Here is a 19,539-nt window from a genome sequence, read left to right as displayed (position 1 = left end):
TGGGCTATCAGCGCAAATAGTGCAAATGGTACTGGTAGCACAGATGGAACGGGCTCAACAATCCGTCATTCATTTCCGCTCACCTGATAGACTGCTCTCCCTTCGGCCTCCTTGTATGGCAACCATATCGCATCTAGAACAAGTAGTTATTTTACTCAGTATGCGCCGTGTAGTTGTGCAGAAGAAGCAGAAGTGGGCGCAGAGGTAGGTGCAGAGGTCAAGGTAATGACATTCCTCTTGCTACATGGATAAATCCGATTTTCACCTCTATCTTGCATGTACTTTTGTTAATCCAGGTTGGCTTTTATGGGTCAAGGTTTATACAGCCGAGTTCGAATATATCGAACACGGGTATTTTCAACTTTTATCTCTATGAAAGGCACAAATTATCCCGCTGAAAATCCCGCGTAAACGAATAGAAAAGTCGCGTATTATATCGTACTCTAATATCCCCTGTCGTTTTATATATGGAACTGCGCGTAGCGCCCTTGCAACTGGCACTTCTCCTAACGACTCTCTTCGATCGCTTTCGAGCACGAAGAGGGGTCGGTTGCGCGGCTCTGGGCATTTGCAAACAGCGTTGGCGCTGTGAAACAACTTGGAGAGAATAACATGGAGCGTGCTTGAGGGGGTCTCTAACGCCCTCTTGCAGTCATTTTCCACGCAGTGATGTCAAACTTAAGCCAACATGGGGTCCTCGCCTGGCGGGCTTCGCTTCCGAAGGCGTTGTGCAGACCAACTCCTCTTCACTTTTATTTAAATTATTCTAACCGTATTGTACTTGTAAAAAAATCAGAAATCTTATAGTAGCCTGTGACTAGTTCCCACACCGTCCGCAGCTCCTTGAACGGGAAGGTCAGGCCTAACAACGCCTAGCAAGAGTTAGGCGCATCGCTGCAAGAAGTGCATCACTAAGTGGGTGGGATGCATTCTTGGTTCTAGTTAGTGGGAAGTCTTAGCTTTGCAATTTCTTATGTATCAAGTTATCGCTCTATCGACTTGTTCGCGATTCCCTTCGGGATTGATGTATTCGGGTTCCTCTGTAATAGCATCCTAGTTTAAAAAAATTCTTCTGCTCGCTACTGAAGCTGACGACAGCGCACTTCTGCAGCTATTTTGGGAGCTGGGTGTTACCGATGCCAAGAGCTGTTTTCTTGAGCACTTAAACCAGAAATCATAAACTTAAATATGCGCCAATTTTTAAGTGATTGCGAAAGTCTTACATCACAAACTTATTAAATCTTGTTGCTGTCGTCGCGCAGCATAAAATGCGCCTTCCATACACCCGTTAAAGGCAACAGTTACTCGAGGGTAATAAATCAGAGCTATATTTCATATCAGCGCCAATAATGATCACTCACAAAAAAAATATTGTTAAGCAGTTGTATTGTGCCGAAATGGTCTCCAATGAAGCTCATTTCCTGTTCGTTTGTACGTAAGAACTTGCGGCTTAACTGACCCTGCTCGTCTAGTTTGCAACTTTTCTCCAGGTACTGTTCATTTGGTTTCCGTAGCCGAAGTGATGCTTGTCACACGTAACTTATTCTATGCTGCTGTATGAACCAGTGCAGAAAAACGTAATTAAGCAAGAAGAAGGCATTAAAGGCGCTCTTTTGTTTGCCAGTCTATTGCATGAATGCAAAGATGCTTGAGAGAGAGCAAGGATTTTTTGCACTTACCCCGTTAGAAAGTAAACCATGTCATATGCCCCATAAGTCTCATTGTTGGCTCCTACAAACTTTACAATCTTATAAAGAGAATCGAGGGCGTCTATTTCCGCAGATGATGATAAGTAGGTGTAGTATTGTGCTTCCTGTCGATACTATAAACAAAGATTAAGTCATATACCAATCATTAAGTACAAAAGAGTCGTACCAAAAATTAGACGAAATTCTTTCTTGTACTCTCGTAAGGAGGAAGTTTTCTGCCGTATTGTAGTATTTTTTTATGAAATGATTGTATTTTTTTCCTTATCGCGCTACGACAAGCGACAGTGCAATAGCACACAAAATTTGATTGTTAGAAACGATTTCTCTTACTGCAGGGTCATGTTCGAAAGAACTCAGACATTTTTAGTGAGGAAGCAAAATTTCCTGCTATATTTTTCGATAGCGATCATGTCAGTCATATCTTACGAAGTTTATAAACGGGGACAAGAAATATGTATTATCAGCACAGACGGACACATGGACAGACAAGGACGAGCCTTCCACGTATTTATAAAAGGCATTGAATCAGGGCTATTGTCCAGAAGACATCCGTGAAAAAATAGTTTCCATAGCGTGCATCTTGGTCTCTCGGTATTTCCGTGTTGATCGCAGCGCTTCCAAAAATGACGTATATGCAAAAACTAGCTCGATCCATCATCCTTCCAGGTATAATAATGTTTTAGAACAGGGACTCTGTGATATTTCCTTCGCAATTACTTTATTGTGATTACGGCTTTCAATAAAGCGTTTGAATCTGTGCACGCAGTGATAGCACCCTGTTGCATCAAATAACTGACACTACGCAAATCACTGCAAAAGATGCAAAGATGGAGCCCTTTTCAATTTTCACCCACGTCTTTTAACATTGTGCTTGAAGTCTGGCATGAGAACGCGGCCGCGGTCTCCTATTGCGGCAACAATTTCTTTTATCAACATTAAACAAACAGCACAAACCTTTAACGGATGCAATAAAACCCACAGGACAAGAGTACAATACAATAGAATTAGTGTTATCTTATTTTTCACCTCCAGTCCAGCGTGTTTGTTTTGTTTGCTTTACGATCGCAGATTATCTGCACCCTGAAATAACCACTCTTCCCTGGGCTTTTCATTTCTGTGAAGATACCTTTTTTGTTTACTCTTGCCTTTTTTTATAGGCCAACCCTCAGCGGTATCTTAGATCTTATTCAATTCCATTGCTAAACCTAAGGTTCTCACTTCTTTACGGCCATGATGACTGCAGTTTTACGAAAGATACATGCGCAAATCCCCGTACTATTGATTGTAGTCTGCGTTAAAGAGCTTCAGGTGGTCGATGTTATTCACGAGCTCTCCACTATTACATGTGTCCGAGCCTCCACTGTTGCTGTGTAACGTAGAAGTTCATACATCAATCATTCAAAGGCGTTCAGAATTCTGCATCCTCCACTTAGTATGCCCAAAAAGTGAGTGCAGAAAATATGTATCCGATACTCTTGACAAGCGGACCAAGATCTGAGCATTTAATACTCAAATTCGATTGTTTTAAACAAAAAAGGACGCAAAACGGGGAAATAAATGCTCAAATTCGCATAAACTACCAGGGCGGATCATCTAATGTTTTCTAATGCAAAAAAAGTTCCCCACAGTTCTATGGTGCTCTTCGCTTCTTCTGTGTAGTTCAGTGCCGATTGCCAAGGGTAAGCCACACACTTCTGTCCCCACAAGGCTATTTGGTTCTTGTATGAGGTTTGACGTCCCAAAGCGGCTGGAGCGAGCAACACACGTCTATTACGTTTTTGTGAGATATTATATCTCGCATGAATCTATCATATGTTTTCAAGCAGTGTGTTTGTGTTTAGTCTGCATGCACACTACATTGTGTGCAATTTTGGCTGTTGGTGTCTTCGCCCGTTTGTCGGTGACATTTGGTGGAGGTGCAATGTCCGATCCATGTACGCTGACCTCGAAGACACTTTTGACGTCAGTTCTAAGCGCGTGGCTACAACACCAGTCCACAAGGCGAGCCGCCGCCTGCGAGGCCTACAACCAGAGTTCGGCCAACTCGCAAGACCAGCAAGGGCCATGGCGTCCGCTACGGCTAGCCAGACAAGTCAGCATTCTGGGAATTCCCCGCCGTTCGTCCTTCACACGCCTCGGTCGCCCCCATCATTCCACGGTGAGAGGTTTGAGAACGTCGAAGACTGGTTGGCCAGCTTTGACCGAGTGGCGGGTTTCAATGAGTGGGATGGCGAGCGCAAGTTGCGCAACGTCTACTTTGCGCTGCAGCACTTGGCCAAAGCGTAGTTTGAGAACCACGAAGCTTCCTTTACCACCTAGGGGGCTTTTCGTCGAGAGCTGCTGGCGACATTTACCAGCACAGAAAGAAAAGAGAAGGCTGAAACCGCCCTGCGCTCAAGATCACAGCAGCCGAACGAGAGCGTCGCGATGTTCATAGAGGGCATAACACGACTGTTCAATCGGGCCGACCCTGCTATGCCCGAAGCTCAGAAGGTACGCCACTTAATGTGTGGCGTAAAAGAGCAGCTATTTGCCGGACTGGTCTGTGACCCGCCACGAACAGTGTCCGACTTCTCCAAGGAGGAAATGGATATCGAGCGCTCTCTGCAGGAACGAGGCGCCCACTACAGACGTCAGGCTACTGTAGCAGCCGCTTCCCAGTACACGCCGACGTCGCTGCCCGCCGAGGATCTTCGGGAGGTTGTAAGAACCCTCGTGCGCGAGGAACTGGGGAAACTTCGCTTTGAAGCTCCACAGGTCAGCGTCGCTGCCGTAACGGACGTGGTCCGCGAAGAAATCCAGCGAGTTGTGCAGCCACCCCCCGCTCCACACCCGGCGCCCTCCGTTATGACATACAGCGAGGCGCTACGAAGTCCCGGGCCAGCGATGCGAGCCTTTTTCCCCGTCGCTCCTTTGCCATGCCTGCAGGAGCCAGTCGCAACTTTACCATCCGTGCCGCAGGAGCTCAGGTCACCCGTGAGCAAAGCGCACGTTTGGCGTACGCCAAACAATCGGCCGCTCTGTTACCACTGTGGGGAGCCCGGCCACATCCTCCGCCACTGCCCCTACCGCAGAATGAGTTTAAGGGGGTTTCCACCTGACGCACCTCGACCACGCTACAGTTAAAGACCACGTGATATCGAACAGTACTTGGCTGATAACGTGCAATCTTCGACCACGCAGCGACGCCAGTCCCGATCGCCATCCTCAAGGCGGTTCTCTTCACCCGGCCGCCCGTCATCCTCTAGCCAGTTCAGAGGCACGTCCCCACGTCGGGAAAACTGAAGACGGCGTCCTCCGGGGGTAGGGCTGCCGCTACAGGACCGAGTCAAGAGCCTCCATCCGACGAATTGCCGCGACGCTCCGAAAGACGACGACCTGAACCGACGACCTGGGCGACGCTCTGCGACCGACTGGTCTCCGCCGAAATACCGGTATCCGCCGACAACCACGACGTTACCGCACTAGTGGATACCGGCGCCGATTTTTCTGTAATGAGCAGACGGTTAGCCACGGCCTTGAGGAAGGTTCTGACCCCTTGGTCTGGGCCGCAGATCCGGACAGCTGGTGGCCACGTGGTAACTCCGATCGGTGTCTGCACTTCGCGAATCCAGATCCTCGGTGTTACTTTCCCTGGCTGCTTTGCTGTGTTGCCCGAGTGCTCCAAAGACCTCATACTCGGTTTGGATTTCCCTCAGGAGTACGGGGTCGTTATCAACCTCCCGGAGCTAATAGTGTCGTTTTCCACCCAAGGCCCTGTCGACGACAATACCGTGTCACGCCAGACTAAGTTACGCGTCTGTGACGACCACATATTGATCCCGTCCAGAGCCAGCATGTTTGTTACCGTCGAGTGTGATAACAGCCCCAGCACTCGCGGAATCGCTGAAACCAACATCTCTCTGCTCCTGGGTAGGCAAGTCTTTGTAGCTCGCGGAATTATTGAATTGAACAGTGAGTGAACCGAACTTTCAATGACCAATTTTGGTTCTGAACCACAGTGTTTGCCTGGCAAAACAGCTATAGCGTATTTCGAAGAGCTTAGCGAATTCGCGGGACAGCACTCGCTGTCCGAAGTCCCGGCATCAGAGGAGGCATGACCACTCCCATAAAAACCGACGTGAACCCGAACCTCCCGTCTAACCAGAAACACTGCCTCGAGAGCATTATCGAATCTTTCCTCGACTGTTTTGCCTCGACCTCCAAGGTTGGGCAGACTCCGCTCATAAAGCACCGCATTATAGTTGACGCAGGCCAGCTACCGTTATGCCAGCCGCCTTATCGGATCTCTTCGAAGGAACGGGATGCCATTCGCCGAATTCATGTACGAATTCTGGGTGCTTCCTTTCGGCCTGTGCTCGGCTCCTGCTACCTTTCAGCGGATGATGAACAGCGTGCTTGCCGATCTAAAGTGGCAGTCCTGCCTAGTGTACCTAGATGACGTAGTCATTTTCTCCGCCACGTTCGAAGTGCACCTGAGGCGCCTGCCCGCTGTGTTCGCAGCAATTCGTTCGGCCAGTCCTTCCCTCAAGCCCGAAAAGGGTCACTTCGCCTTCCAGGAGTTGAAGTTTCTCGGCCACATCGTGAGCGCTAAGGGAGTCAGCCCTGACCTCGATAAGACAGCCGCCGTCACTGCTTTTCCCGTGCCAACCGATAAGCGCAGTGTGCGCCGCTTTCTGGGTCTCTGCGCCTATTATCGGCGTTTTGTGCCGAACTTCTCCCAGATCTGTGAGCCCCTCACCTGCCTCACGAAAGATGCCGAACCGTTCCTCTGGGGCCAGGAGCAACTACAGGCCTTCGAAGACCTTCGCATTCGTCTCCAGAGTACGCCCATCCTTAGCAACTACGATGACTCAGCCGACACGGAACTGCACACCGACGCCAGCAACATCGGCCTGGGTGCGGTCCTTGTGCAGTTGCAGGATGGTATCGAACGTGTCATCGCGTACGCAAGCCGCACCTTGTCACGCTCGGAGGCGAACTATGCCCTTTTAGAGTCGTCAGTGATCACCATTCGCTTTGTTGGCTGGCGAACCTCAAAGATCCCTCGGGACGGCTTGCACGCTGGAGCCTTCACCTTCAAGAGTTCGATGTCACCATCGTTTATAAGTCCGGCAGGAAGCACAGTGATGCCGACTGTCTGTCCCGTGCTCCTATCGAGGATAACCGAGCTGATCCCGACGACGATTCTATTTTTCTCGGCGCCATCTCCACGTCCGTCCTCACTCAACACCAAAGGGACGACAGTGAACTACGGCCTCTCATTGAGTATCTTGAAGGAAGCGCTGTGTCGCCCCGCGAATCTTCTCACGTGGACTGTCACCATACTGTTTGCGCGATGGCGTTCTGTATAAGAAAAACTACAACCCGACGGAAGCTGCCTATCTGCTCGTCGTACCTGGGGCCTTGCGCGGCGAAGTCCTGCAGGCGTGCTATGATGACCCATCTTCTGGTCACCTCAGTTTTTCCCGCACTTTGGCGCGGATACGCCAAAAGTACTACTTGCCCAGAGTTGCTGCAATTGTCCAGCGTTACGTCCGAACTTGCCGCGAGCGCCAACGTTGCAAGACGCCGCCGACTAAGCCAGCGGGACTACTAAAGCCTATTGATCCGCCCCAAGTCTCCTTCCACCAAGTCGGCATGGACTTACTGGGCCCATTTCCGGAGTCCCCGATGGGTAACCGCTACGTTGAGGTCGCCACCGACTACCTCACCCGGTACTGTGAAACTAAAGCTCTCCCTCGTGGTACCGCTGACGAAATTGCGAACATTTTCGTTCAAAACATTGTGCTTCGTCACGGTTCACCCGCCATAGTTTGAACTGACAGAGGAACGGCGTTCACCTCGGCCCTTACGCAGGAGGTTATGCGCCTGAGTGGCACCAGTCACCGCAAGACAACAGCTTACCACCCTCAAACGAACGGCCTCACCGAACGGCTCAACAAAACGATCGCCGACATGATTGCCATGTATGTTGACGCAGACCACCGCAACTGGGACGCCATACTCCCTTACGTCACATTTGCCTATAACACTGCTCTACAAGAAACGACACGCTTCACTCCATTTCGTTTAGTGCACGGTCGCGAAGCCACAACCATGCTGGACGCCGCGTTGCTCCCGACTATTAGTACCTCATCTGTTATGAATGCTGCACGATTCGTTCGTCACGCCGGGGCCGCCCGCCAACTCGCCCGACAGCGCATCCGGAACCAGCAAGCCCTCGACGCTCGCCGCTATAACCTCCGCCACCGAGCTGCTAGGTACCCCAGCCCAGCGAACCAAGTCTAGGTGTGGAGCCCAATCCGCATGCGTGGGCGCTCCGAAAAGCTAAAGCTTCTGCGCCGATATTTTGGCCCCTACGAGGTACTCCGCCAAGTCAGTGAGGTCAACTATGAAGTTCTCCCCCAAGGAACAGTTCGCTCCTCTAGACGGCCAACCCCCGAAGTCATCCATGTCGCACGGATAAAGCCTTACCACGCCCGCTAGCGCTTCAGGCGTGTCTACACCAGCCGCCGGAACATCGCTGTCCCTTGCCTTCCTGCTTCTCATTGTTGCGGCACCGAGTCGTTGCCCTTCAGAGAGGGGGAGTAATGCCACAGTACGAAGCAATCCAGTGGCGCCATACCGCGGCCGAACTGTTTTAGATCGGACTTGCCTTGCATTGCGCACTCGAGAGGATAGGGGATTCGTCTTCTTCCTTGCTCGAGCTCCCTGCGGTCAGGAACTTCCAGCACGCCTAATTAAACCTGGTTTGAGTGCTTCGCCCGTTTGTTGGTGACAATATGTTTTCAAGCAATGTGGTTGTGTTTAGTCTACATGCACACTACATTGCACACTACATTGTGTGCAATTTTGGCTGTCGGTGTCGTTTCCTTTTACATGATCCAAACACTTTATGCGCTCCCACTATTATAGTGTTACTGTTAATATTGGCAATAAATGCTTTATTTTGCGCTTCAAGGCTTTCTTCTCAGAAAATTGTCGCTCAAATTAGGTAAAAAATATTTTCTGGCCTCACTTAATTGTGTGAAGATGTGGCACAGATTGTTCCTCTATAGGAAAAAAGTCCTCTGTGTTGTTATAAAAATTCCCCACCGTAGGCCATAATTTTTGCCCTTGTCTTTTACTTCCTGGCTAATTAAAACTGTCATTTAGGTGCTTGCAATACAAAATGTTCTATGATCTCTATGCACTTTACATTCAGCTTGCAGAGAGCATAATTCATACCTGGGCGCTGCTAGAGCAGAAATGAGATAAATAAAGATCCTCGAGGGGCGTCTAAGATCATCTGTGACTGAGCTAACGGTGATAATGATAAAATTAGATCTAACACTAATGTGCATATTTTTAGTGATAGATCATATTGATCCTCTTGGCAAGAAACCCCACAGGCTGAGCACAATATCTTGCCATACCTGATGGTGCGATGCTTCTTTCATTGCGCGTGAAAAGTAGTCTTAAATGTTAAGTCAAACGGTTTTGCAAGAAGCTAAAAAATCCGTGCATTATGTACAGTTGAGGACATGAGCGTTCATGCCGTGCCGACATCTTGAGAAGCGAACCGATGATTTACAAATCATATTTCTAAAAACACCAATTCCTTTGCCTCAAAGCGACGTCCGGTGTCCACATCTCCAGAAAATTCCTCTGCACCACACCGTGCGGCCTGCTTGATGTCAGTCCTGAGGAACTGCCGTTGACTCGCGTTCGCATACGAATCGCACTAAACAGGCGGCTGGCGAAAAAAGTAACTTAGGTGGGAGATTTATTTTTGGACGAGGCATGTTGCCAGCCTGTAATCTTTTTTTTTTGTCTGGCTCAGTCCGCTCTATGAATTGGCAGGGAACACGAACAGAGCCCCTTTTTATCGTCGATATCACAGATGCTACATAACCAGTGTCGACACTTTCTGCAGGAGAATGATCGCTAATATCGCTCTGATGCTTTTTGTAGCCTCAGTGCAACCCCCTCACAGCCTCTTTAACACATGCTATAGGAAGGTAACCTGTTGGGCACATAATTCCACTCAATAAGCACGACAAAGCAGTCCTAAGCTCTAAACCCACATCACTAAAGTCGAAAAATTTAGCCAGCTTTGCTAATCACTACATACGATCACATGAAACGAGCAAGTACTCACGTCGCTAAGCTCAACGCCTCGGAATATGAGTTTAATTCTGGGGTTCCTCACTGTTAGGTAACGTATGTTAACCTGAAAAGAAAACAAACGGTATTTATTTGCCGCAGTTTAATGGGATTTGCCTTCATAATACGAAATCGCAACTTACAACATTGAATTCGATAAATAAGTACTTCATCATAAGCTTTGTGCTATTGAACTGGGCTTGAAAACTTGAGTCCACAACAACAAACAGCTCAGGGTTTACTTCTGTTACGCTGTATTTATCTGAAATGATAGCGTCATGTCATGTGCACTGTGAGCTGGTACAATATAGAGTCTCGTTACCTGGATCAAAACCACTGGAACGCGCAGACACGAGCATTGGTCTTTCATCCGGAATTTTACCTGGAACGTGAAAGTACATATGGACTGTGACCGCTGCAATTGCTCCTCCTGTTGTCAATCGAAAAAAAATCTCAAAGAGTAGCTCAGAATCTCCGCGATTAGTCTCATTTCTACTTTTTTTTGCTTAGTGCAAGTCTCTGAGCAATACGGAGTAACTGACAATATAATACTATAATAAGGGAGTAATTACTCATTGGCATCTGCCCTAGCACATCCATACGGCTACAAAGGAAACTATACAGCTTTCTGATAAACTTCGTAGTTAAAGAAAAATTTGTCTGGGTCCGGAGTTTGGACCCAGGACCGCCGCTTCACAGGAGCAGTCGCTCTACCAACTGAGCTAATAACCTTAAGGGCACGCTTATGGTAAGGCCAGAGCGAATTGATCAATAACTCGAAGTGGGAACGGTGCTGGTCAATTGTATACGAGAATTCCTCAAAGTGGAGTAGATCTGTAATTATCCACCCCGCTTTGGTGGATGGCAATGAGTAATTGCTCTATTGTTACAAATATACTCCACTTTAAGAGATTCTCCTAAACATTTGACCAGTATAACACTGCTTATGGTTACCAGTTTGCTTAAAAGAATTGACAACCAAATTCTATCAAGAATAATCTTATAATCCACAAAACGTGAAGAATGGTTTGCACATACCGTAAACATTATCGGAACCGGAGTCTTCAATAGCTTCAAGCATATGCGGGTGCAAGCCATTTTCCGAGCGTTCCGCGCCGACTATGGGCTTGATCTTCAAATTCGGACCAACGACTCCTTCCTGCAGGAAGAACTATCGGATGAGTTCATGCTCTGTCTCTTTATATCATGGCAAAGACACCGGCCAGCGCGCCAGTAGCTTGTGGCTGAGCACAGAGAACTCGAATGCGGAATACGCGCACACTCTTTATTAAAGCAAGCACAATAATACAAACCTTGTGGATCTTGTCAAGACCTACAATTGAACGTGGAAAGATTGTAACCTGTTCCAAAGCGAAAAATTTCATCACGTTACACTTAATAGTAACGCAAATTTCAGACACCTGTGGTGCTGCAAAATTGTGACGCTAGTGGGAGTGATAATAAATTCTGAGCCGGGCTGCCGTGTAGTAAAACGGAGTTTGCGGAGGGATGTCAGGTAGGCGAGTGTCAGATACGCACGTGCGTCTTCGTGGTTTTGCGCGTCACGTATTGTCACACATGACCACTAATCCTTTTACGCCGAGTGTACGCGCGAAGACTAAGTAATTCCCTGAAGTGGACTGTTCAGGTTAAAACAACATTTCGTTCGCCATCTAACAACGGTTTTGACAGGCGTGATCAAATGAGCGAGATATCTTGATAATCAGGAAAAAGAGCTATAGTCTTCCTAGTAAATTTTGAAGTTCAGCAGTGCGCAAATTGGTTTCAGTTAGTGAATTGTAGTAGGCGATCAGGGCGTGCAATATCAAATTTTAGGTTCGGATTAATGGTATCCACAATGGTCTCTACTATCGCTGACCGCACTTTTCAGTCTCCGTATAACACTGATGGATACAATCTAATTGATTGATTTGTGCCACCCTGCACGAAAGCAGCAATGCCGATGCTGTGCGCTGATTTTTCTCAAAAGCAGCAAAGCGCGTTTTAGTTTCGCTGGAGGCCTTTTGAATGTTTTTCTTCTGCACTTATTCCATGCTGATGGGAGTGTACCCGACTCAAAGGGACGAATAACACTCACGTGGTTAGCTAAAGAACAACCAGTAGCAGACAAGCTCACGGCACACAAGCATATGTAGAATGCACTTTAATTAATTCCAAGGGACGCACCAGGGTGGCATGTCCATCACCAGTTCGTAACAATCTGAACTGGCAGCTCTGCCATTAGGCAGCATTAGCTACTGCGCGGAAGTTACAGATAAAGTTCTTGTACGAAAAGAAATAGTATCACTTATAACACTGCTCGTATCAAAATAGCTCTGTTCTTCAGTGTTTTCAGTAAACCGGAAGCGTAGCCAAGTACCACAAATAAAGCAAAAACCGTAGATTCACTTCGTACCACTTTAAGTGTGCCGTCTTCTTCGGACAGAAAAACAGCCGCCAGGCGTCTTTTGTCATGGGACAAATCTTCCTGCAAGGCTTCGACGTCATACTGAAGAAAATAAAAAAAAAACAATCTATATAGCTGACACGAAATGTGACATAAAACACACGCTGTGGACGAAATAAAGAAACATCCTGTGCAAGGCGGTACTTGGCAAAAGGAAGTTTCATTCGTCGCGAATACCACACACCATCATAACTATTAAAGCGTGTTTGATCGCCAAGATTTTATTAGTCGTTCTTAAATCAAGGGCTTCCACTACCGTTGTACCGCGGACACCCATGCAGCAGTTCTTCGGCACAGAGAAGCGTAACTAGCGCCAGCGCTGAATAATAATGGACAACCCATCACAGTATCAAAATTTTGAGCACGAGACACGCGGCAGCTACTGACTAATGGCGTGCTAGGCATGCAGCCATAAGAGGCGAAGTATGCTGTACACTTGAAAAGGCCGAGGGGAGAACTTATGTTTTTGGTCAAGGATATTTGAGCACGGGACAAGCATTTTAAGAACATCTGCACAACCAAGTTTAATAAACTGTGCTTTCTGCGCTGAAAATAAAAAGTTCACCGTTAGGGGGCTAAACTGGAAGCACACCGCACTGTAGTTCGCCAAGTCTTTAAGTGCGCCTCTGCGCCATGGGACCCACACTATGTTACCGGAAATTGCTCAAGTAGAGCTTATTCAAAGACATGCTGCTAGATTTAATGCATCACACTGCAGATCTTATCCTTTGTTTCCTATATGCTGCAGCGACTGATTCGAGCCCTGTCAGTTTACGCCGAAAGATTGCCATGCTAAAATTGCTTTAACTGAGCTATCAGAACGGATTTGTTTTGCCGAGCAAATGTCATCTTTCCTCTCACAACACAGGCTATGTAGAATCAACCACTCGATCATTACTAGCCCCTACTTTGCGTGGACTAGGACATTTCATAAGCCTTTTTTGCTCTCCCAATTTGTTTATGGTTTATGGGGGTTTAACGTCCCAAAACGACTCCGGCTATGAGAGACACCGTAGTGAAGGGCTCCGGAAATTTTGACCACCTGGGGTTCCTTAACATGCACTGACATCACACAGCCCACGGGCCTCTAGAATTTCGCCTCCATCGAAATTCGAACGCTGCTGCCGGGATCGAACCCGCATCTTTCGGGCCGACGCTCCCAATTAAAGAGGGGAACTATCTGAAAGTGTCGGTTGTCGATTTTACTTTTGTAAATCCTGTTGTGAATTTATTGCCACTTAACTCGATGTAGCCATCTCTTGCTTGGGCAGCACTGCTGTCAGCAGCATTTCGATATAAGAAACAAACGAAGAAACAGAGCTAATTAAGACCTTGATATATCAGGCGAATTATTTACACAGCAATGTGGATGATCTATAGAATTGAAACTATGAAATATTTCCTGTTTTAAGCTTAGTTGATAAAAAGCCATGAGACAGTGTCCTCTTGAACACACGAAGAATAATTGTCAGGACGAAACTTAAGTGTCTTAAATGGACACCGTGTTTGCGTCTTCAAAGGAATGACTAAGCACTCTCTTATTTGAACATTGTGTTATTAAAAGAAAGAGAAGATACCTAGAAAAACGTTGAGTTTTAATGGCTTGTCGTACATTGTGTTTTTAGGTTTACTGCAACATGAGATATAAAAAACGAGCTCCGGCCCGTATCAGCTCCATAAGCGATGGTCAGCACATTCAAAATCGTGCAGCAAACAAACCATGGCGCCGATAAAATTGTTGTCAACAGGTGCTGGCGTGAAAGAAACAAAATCAGTATTTTTTCCAGATTTCAAGCTGTGATGTCTTTTCAGTTAATGAAGCTTTCCGGGGGAAACATCTGTTGTGGTGGTGTGGGTTTTGATGGTGGTCTGGGTTTTGATTTTATGAGGCTTACATCCCAAAGCGACCTAGGCTGTGAGGGACGCCATTGTGGAGGACGGCGAATAATTTTCACCATCCACGGTTCTTTAATGAGCCCTGACATTAAAGGCCACTGATGTGGCCCGTGATTCATTGTTCTTTAGCGTTTCGCCTATATTGAAATGCGACCCCTGCGGCCGGGTTCGAGCCTACATATTTCGGGTCAGCAGTCAAGCACCATAAGCACCGAGCTTCCGCGGCGGATTTCCGACATGATGGAAACAAACTTCTGAGCTTGCCGGCTTTCAAGAGTCTGAGGCACAGTGTCGTGGCTCAGCCCGTCAATTTATAATTGCGGTCTTCTCATGGCAACACTTCTGAGCGTAAAAACAGGTCGTGTATTGTCGGGGCAGCATTTTTGCTCATTTATTCGTCTTTAAGACATATTGAACTAGAGATGATTGCCGTAATGTTTTCATTTTATTATGTAGACTTGAAACTAAGACAATACATCGTACAATAGTGCTCCGATTTGTCATTCCCCTAATTTTCCAGCCAGTGCGCTACAGTCCAATGCAAACATATATTATGGGCTTCGAGGAAGGCTATTTCGCTTCGTCATCGTCAGAGGACCATGGTCAGTTCATATGAAACTACAAAGTTTCTCAGAAAGGTGTATAGCTTTCTTACGTAGCCGTATGACTCCTCTTGAGTGGATTCTAATGGGTAATTACTGCCTTACTGAAAATGTACTCCGCCTTGGGGATTACCATAAACATTGGATTAGAACCAGCATATACGTATTCGCAATGTCAGTAGACCACCGCGCCACTTGGCGGAGAGACAGAGAAACGCCAAGAAGAGGGTACAGCGGGCGAACGGACAGCAGCTCAACCCCATTTCACGCTTAGCCAGCGGTGTACGCTCCTCCATTTTCCTTTCTAAAAACATGGAGACGAAAAACGAAATCAAACAACTGCGTTGGTGCTTCAGTAAGCCGACCGAGTTGTCTACAACCATGTATTCTTCAATTCTAGCAAGTGTGTATTCATCAGAAGTATGGACAGGTTACGATGCTCCATACTGGTATGCGTGTCGCCCGTGAATGTCTTCAGTGCAGGTTTCACTGCCAGGGATTTGCTCTCAAGTATTGCGGTTAATCAAAACGCAGTTGTTTGGCCTGCTAAGGCAAAACGCTCATCATTTTGCTACAAGGTCTTAGCGACGCCTTCCAAAAGGACTGGTCCTGGAAGCGCAAAAGCCAGGTGGTCTACAAAAGTGTGATTTTTGTTTGCAAAACAACTTTTTTGAAGCATGGAACTAATAATGTGTGGGACCATCATCATCATCATCAGCCTGACTCCACCCACTTCAGGGCAAAGGCCTCTCCGATGTCTCTCCAATTAACCCTGCCCAATGAGTGGAATGGCGGTTATATTCTAAAAACCAGCAGAATCATATAAAACGATCTAGCATGGCGTGATATCTACCGCGGCCTCGACGACTTCTCTAATGTGCAGCGGGTGACGAATTCCGTTAATAATTTTCTCGTTAAGCTGCCAACTCTTGCGAGCACTACACTCAGGCTACATGAAACTATTTGGTCAAAATCCTCTTATTCGGCCGTCACTTACGCGATCGAATGCGTTTTTACGATCTTTGTGTTGCGCTTGAGCCACCAGACTGTGGTGTCCGGCGAGAGAATAAACCAGCATGCAAGCACCTCTAAATGTATACGATCCTCCGGAAGTTTTCGAAACGCAGAGTCAGTAAAAAAGCTGATTTTTTTTATCAACCAGAAGCTGCGGACTACAGCGTAAAGGGCATGCGCTGCGCGGGTCGCGCCGGGAACCACTCTATTAACTTCACAGCTACATGCTTAGACCGTTAAAAAATGTTTTCCCGTAGTATCCATGTTCGGAAGACTGCTGCGTGCGCCTGTGCATGAAAGGCATTTTTTAATGTGCTTAATCCAATTTTCATGCGCCAACACTGATAGAAGTTAAACATATAAAAGTGTTCCCTTAGAAACACTCTGCGCACCAAATGCTTGCCATACGTACTCGATCACGCGACACCGCGGCGTTCATGGACTAAGCGGGGCGATGTATGTTACAGTCAAACAAGGCAAGCTGAAATACCTTAACAGAGAAGTATGCGCAGCACTACTGTATGCACCTAACCGGTCGAAATCAGCTTTCGTCCCTCAGCAAATCATGCTATGTACGCACAATCTGCACTTCTCCGCCTTCAATTAAACATCAAGCCTCGGTCTGCCCTGCCTCAATGAGCCTCATTACATTTCCTGAGTGGCCATGTCAATTACAGTGGCACATGGTTGCTTACCAAATTCGGAGCACGTACACCATCAGCATTATGCTACAGCGCACATAGGTGAAACGGCGTTGCACTCTTCCAGGCAGCCATCTTTGATTTTGTCGTGTCCCCTATAGGCCAAGGAGATCGCGAATACTCTCCCGCGGAAATAAAGCGTATTCTTACAGTCCGTTGATGGTGGTATTTAGCACCTAGCATCCCAAAGCTGCACGGGGGATGTGCGAAAGACTAATTGGAAACGCCCGGAATTATACCGACCGCCAGGGCTCACTCAAAGTTTGCACGCTTCGCAGAGGATAGGAGTTCTTCTGCATTTCGCCTCCACCCGCCGCGGTGGCTCAGTGGTTAGGGTGCTCGACTACTGATCCGGAGTTCCCGGGTTCGAACCCGACCGCGGCGGCTGCCTTTTTATGGAGAAAAAACGCTAAGGCGCCCGTATGCTGTGCGATGTCAGTGCACGTTAAAGATCGCCAGGTGGTCGAAATTATACCGGAGCCCTCCACTACGGCACCTCTTTCTTCTTTTCTTCTTTCACTCCCTCCTTTATCCCTTTCATTGCGGCGTGGTTCAGGTGCCCAAGGATATATGAGACAGATACTGCGGCACTTCCTTTCCCCCAAACCAATTATTATTATTATTTCGCCTCCAGATAAATGCGACCAGCCCAGCCGGTGTTTCACCTCGCGGACTTCGGCTTAGCAGCAAAACCTCGAACCGCTGATGCACCGCGATGGGTGCAGCAGTAGATTCACTTGGCTCTAGAGTAATAAACAAAGGTTGTGCTTTAACATTCGTCGTGCAATATACCTTAGTAGAGTATCATACTGTGTTTGGGGTGTCAAGGTTCAAGTCTTCTTGGAAAAAATTTTTGGCACGCCTGTGACAGGTGACATTTTGCGGTTTCATATTTTTAAACATGCACCTTACGCTCGCGGCTCTCGTTCAATTCCTGTTATTTCAGTTTAGAGCGGTTTTTGCGTCTTCATCCCTTACTATAATGAAATACTAATGTCCAAAGCTGCTTTGTTTCTCAACGAGGTCACTACCATGGCCAACTCCTCTCGAATTCTTGTCATGTCGCAGCTACAGTTAATTTGTTCGAAATGTAGTAAGATGGCGAGAATATTTATCTTCGCCAGGCGGGAAAACCTTCTTTCACGCTTCTGCACTTTCAAGGAGGAGAAAAAATTCCTTACGTATGTATGCTGAGGAACGCCTTGGCGATACGTTCGTATGAAGAAGTCTTCGTGGAGGACAGAGCTCTGTTCCAGGTTGAGAGTTAAGTCCTCATTTATCTTCAGGACTCTAACACCTTCGTCTTTGCGTTCATCGAACAATTCCGGATAAACGATTGACTGATATGTCGGCACTGGAAGATATAGGTACAAGGCAAAGCAGATATAAACACTTCTGCAGGGGTTGTCTTATGATTACAGGTGACCTTGGTACTGCAGTGCATAAAGAGAGGGTTGAAAATAAAATTCATTAAAGAATACCTAACCTTTTGCGCTTCCAGCGTTTCAGTGATCATGCTAATATCTAAGCAAGGAATATGATTAGTACTCGATTGTTTCTCCTCATGGCATGCGCTATAAAAAAAAGTCAACATTGCGAAAACCCCCCCTCTGAAGAGTTATCGCAGTTATTTGCCACGCACAACATCTAAGCTGCAGTAATCCGCTCATAATATTGCGCAGTTCACGTAATATTTCTAAAACGAAGTGCACTCCCGCAAAGGCTATATTCTTATGCAACAAAACACACAGGCAGAAAATTTTAAACAAAATTATAACCTCCTACCTAGCCTCCGGACTCTCATCACCCTTACCTTGACGAGCACTAAACTAAGAACCCACCATACCCTCATCTGTCTTACCTGTCTGTTTATTCTACCTGAGTAAAGCCACATTTTCCTTGTGCATAATGCCCTTCGATGCCTTGCTTGCTGGCATGCTTCCTAATGTGACTATTCTTTCAATCTTAAGTAGGAACAATAATAGGGAAAATTTTTCGCTTGCAGCATCAATACTCACATCCGGCACCAAGGGACGCTATAAGCAGACACAAAAAATATGCAACAGAGGCTAAACCTAGATATTCCATTACTTATTTTATACGGAGCTGATTTCGCAGTGGCTTGCGGGGCAATACTGCACTGTGAGTAGTCAGCTGACGCTTGCGAAGAACCTGAAGATATGTTACGCTTGTGGATTATATATCTTGTTACTGCTTTTGTCATTGTGCAACCGGCCATTCGTCATCACATAAACGAGGCAGGAAAGGTTCAGTGTGATGACGTGCACGACTGATATTTTTCTTTTTGAAGGTAGTACATTGCCCCCCCCCCCCCCCCCCCCCCCGCAGGTTGAGCATCTAAAATAACGCATGAAATTTTCGAATAGCCTTTTTCTTTCATATAGGTAAAAGTAGAAAAATAAAAGCTGCAATTGAAGAAACTACTGCCATGCCTTCTGAAAGCAAGTTTGACTTGCCACACACTTTTGTTCTCGTGGTTCAATTGCCGCTCGAGAACTTTTACAAAAGGTGCAAATTTTTAATGAAGCGCTGGTGTGAACTGCTGACGTCTACTTCGCCCGACTACACCAATTACGACCTTCCTCGCACTGCTCAGTCCGTTGGTACGTTTCAGTGGTCAATTCGCCCTTAGCGAGGGACATCATTATCAAGAGCAGCACAGTTACTTCCACTGCAAGACAAAAGTCCTCTCAGGAATCACCTATTAGCCCCCCTCCTTTAGTGTCCAGCTGCAGTCACTGCATCTCTGCATATTTGCTAATCAAATCTCGCCACTTCAGTCTCCGTCGTTCTCGACTAAAGTTTTCTTTTCAGCGAGAACATCCCGCTACCATTAGGAACAGTCCGTCATCTCTTCGTGACATTATATGTCCCATTCGCTCTCATTTCCTTTTCATTCCAACCATCCCATCATTATTCTGTGGGTGTTCCCCAAATGACAGTCCTGTTTTCCTGACTGAAAATATTATCCAAACATTTTT

General features: G+C 46.9%; 1 protein-coding gene across 1 annotated transcript in view; it reads right to left on the bottom strand.

Moving 5' to 3' along the window:
• The window catches only part of LOC144104973 (venom metalloproteinase BumaMPs1-like), a 38,223-nt gene extending 19,518 nt beyond the window's left edge, over positions 1-18,705 (bottom strand). The window contains exons 1-9 of the mRNA XM_077638197.1: positions 18,556-18,705; positions 17,719-17,891; positions 12,274-12,366; positions 10,896-11,016; positions 10,180-10,239; positions 10,001-10,119; positions 9,853-9,924; positions 1,680-1,822; positions 84-133 (exon numbers count right to left, since the gene is read on the bottom strand). Coding sequence (XP_077494323.1) covers positions 84-133; positions 1,680-1,822; positions 9,853-9,924; positions 10,001-10,119; positions 10,180-10,239; positions 10,896-11,016; positions 12,274-12,366; positions 17,719-17,891; positions 18,556-18,625 — 901 coding nt within the window. The 5' untranslated portion in view covers positions 18,626-18,705. The remainder of the gene's footprint in view (positions 1-83; positions 134-1,679; positions 1,823-9,852; positions 9,925-10,000; positions 10,120-10,179; positions 10,240-10,895; positions 11,017-12,273; positions 12,367-17,718; positions 17,892-18,555) is intronic.
• Between the last annotated feature and the right edge of the window lie 834 nt (positions 18,706-19,539).

This window comes from Amblyomma americanum, chromosome 9 (genome assembly GCF_052857255.1).
Source record: "Amblyomma americanum isolate KBUSLIRL-KWMA chromosome 9, ASM5285725v1, whole genome shotgun sequence".
NCBI classification, from domain to species: Eukaryota; Metazoa; Arthropoda; class Arachnida; order Ixodida; family Ixodidae; genus Amblyomma; species Amblyomma americanum.
The sequence above is the reverse complement of the archived record's forward strand: the minus strand, read 5'-3'. Positions and strand labels throughout refer to the sequence as shown.